The sequence below is a fragment of the Notolabrus celidotus genome, chromosome 8 (genome assembly GCF_009762535.1).
Source record: "Notolabrus celidotus isolate fNotCel1 chromosome 8, fNotCel1.pri, whole genome shotgun sequence".
NCBI lineage: Eukaryota > Metazoa > Chordata > Actinopteri > Labriformes > Labridae > Notolabrus > Notolabrus celidotus.
Genome location: NC_048279.1, coordinates 1510802 through 1512609, shown reverse-complemented (window position 1 = coordinate 1512609; position 1808 = coordinate 1510802). Strand labels below are relative to the sequence as shown.

Here is a 1808-nt window from a genome sequence, read left to right as displayed (position 1 = left end):
CACGAAATTGACGCCTTTTCACCCATATCATACTGAAAATATTCAATCTTAAATTAAATACTTTACAATGAAAAATATGACTGTCACATTTTTATGTAGTTAAATTGTGGATAACTCCCTCCAACAGTGCCATGAATTAGTGCATCTGTTGCCAAAACCAGTTGATTAGTAGGAGCCTATTTAAGGGCATGCAGTGAACAAAATCGATTACAGTTTATGTCGAGGAAAGTAAACAATTGCTGATCTAGCCTTGCTTGAATATAACATATGCGAGCAGACCGGATAAATCACATTCCTCTAGTGACCCGACCTTGATCGCCCTCTTGATGATGGTGTTGGTTGTCTCAACCAATCCAGAAAGAGCCTTCCGTTCTCCTGTTGGCAGCAGGACTAGGAGTACTCTCTGTTGGTTCAGTAAGTACATAGCAACATTACATTACTTTGTGCTCCTCTTATTCTGTTATGCAAAATACCATCACATTTGTTTGAATAAATACATCTCACAGTTTCAATAGGTTCTGTCAAATATCTGACCGTGTAGTCAGGGTGGTTTTACAGACTGCTCTTTGGGACAGTGGCGTCTGGCCCGGCTGGTGTGTTGTCGTCGGCCTCTGCGCCTCTTCTGGTGTTTTCATCTCTCTGTGCTCTGCTGGCCTGCTTGGCGAGGTTGGTGGGCCTGTTGGCCGGGTGTGCCATGGGTCCCCTGGACTTGCGTGGGGGCTGTTTCCTGCCTTCCATGATTGTCAGATGTTGTTTTTGTTTTTGATAATCTCTCTGTCTTGTTTTCCTCTTTCTTATTTTTGCTTTCAGACGGCTCAAATACTTGTCTGCTGTGACGCCAGAGCAAAGACATTTAATAGCATGAATCAGTCTGATGCAGAAATTCAACTTTCCATTTACACTCAGGTCCACACACACACACACACACACACACACACACACATATTGTGATCTTCAGCTGGAGTCTTGTGCATGCTTCTGCTGTGCAGAGACGAGAAAACAGGAAATTGGTAGCGTCTCGTTCCCTTCTGCCAGGCTTCAACTGCTAATTGAGCATATGCTCCCCCCTCCGTAGAACCTCATTAGAGAGGGAGGGAGAGGGGGAGAGAAAGGGAGAGGAGACAGGGGGAGAGAGGGAGAAGAGGATGAAGTGATAGAAAGACTGAGAGAAAGGAGGAGAAAATAAATAGATGGTGGCAGGAGAAAGAAAGGAGAGGGAGAAGATGTACATGCCTTCAGGAGGTTAAATCCTCTGTGAATCCAGTCCTCCAGTCAAACTGACTGAAAGACACACACGCACACTCTCTCTCTCTCTCTCTCTCTCTCTCTCTCTCTCTCTCTCTCTCTCTCTCTCTCTCACACACACACACACACACACACACACACACACACCTCAACTTACCAAATGTGAGCCCTTGCTCATGAACTCCTGAAAGCACCATTGCACCCTGTCGAGATATCTCAACATCAATCCGAGTGTTCATTGGTTTAAGTAATCACATAGCTGAGTTACGTGCTTGATTCTGATTGGTTGTTACACAGCAACAGTTCATAACAACCGTCTGCTACTTCCCAGCAGCTCACCGTTGCTAACCAACGAATATCAATCCACAAAAGGAAGTTGAGTTCATTGGATGTCAATTTGATCACGGTGGGAAAACTAAAAAGAAAAGAAGAAAGAAGCAGAGAAGAGACAGAGGAGGGATGTGTCGGACTCCTCTCGGTCATAGGTGCGTGATGTCACCATTGTTACTGGGTTTAGACCAATCAGAATCAAGCATTAGAGTTATTTATTAAGGTTGGTAGAA

General features: G+C 44.5%; 1 protein-coding gene across 1 annotated transcript; it reads right to left on the bottom strand.

The window, feature by feature from the left end:
* Positions 1-552: 552 nt before the first annotated feature.
* On the bottom strand, positions 553-1471 carry LOC117816868 (ankyrin-2-like). Its single transcript, XM_034689249.1, has 2 exons — positions 1403-1471; positions 553-830 (listed from the first exon to the last, which is right to left on the bottom strand). Exons 1-2 carry the CDS (start codon positions 1440-1442, stop codon positions 553-555), a joined length of 318 nt encoding a protein of 105 aa, XP_034545140.1. The 5' UTR covers positions 1443-1471.
* Between the last annotated feature and the right edge of the window lie 337 nt (positions 1472-1808).

Coding starts and splice junctions, on each gene's coding strand:
- LOC117816868 (XM_034689249.1), bottom strand. CDS start 1,442: ATGGTGCTTTCAGGAGTTCATGAGCAAGGGCTCACATTTG. Junction 831..1,402: donor TGAGCAAGGGCTCACATTTG/GTAAGTTGAGGT, acceptor CTGGCGTCACAG/CAGACAAGTATTTGAGCCGT.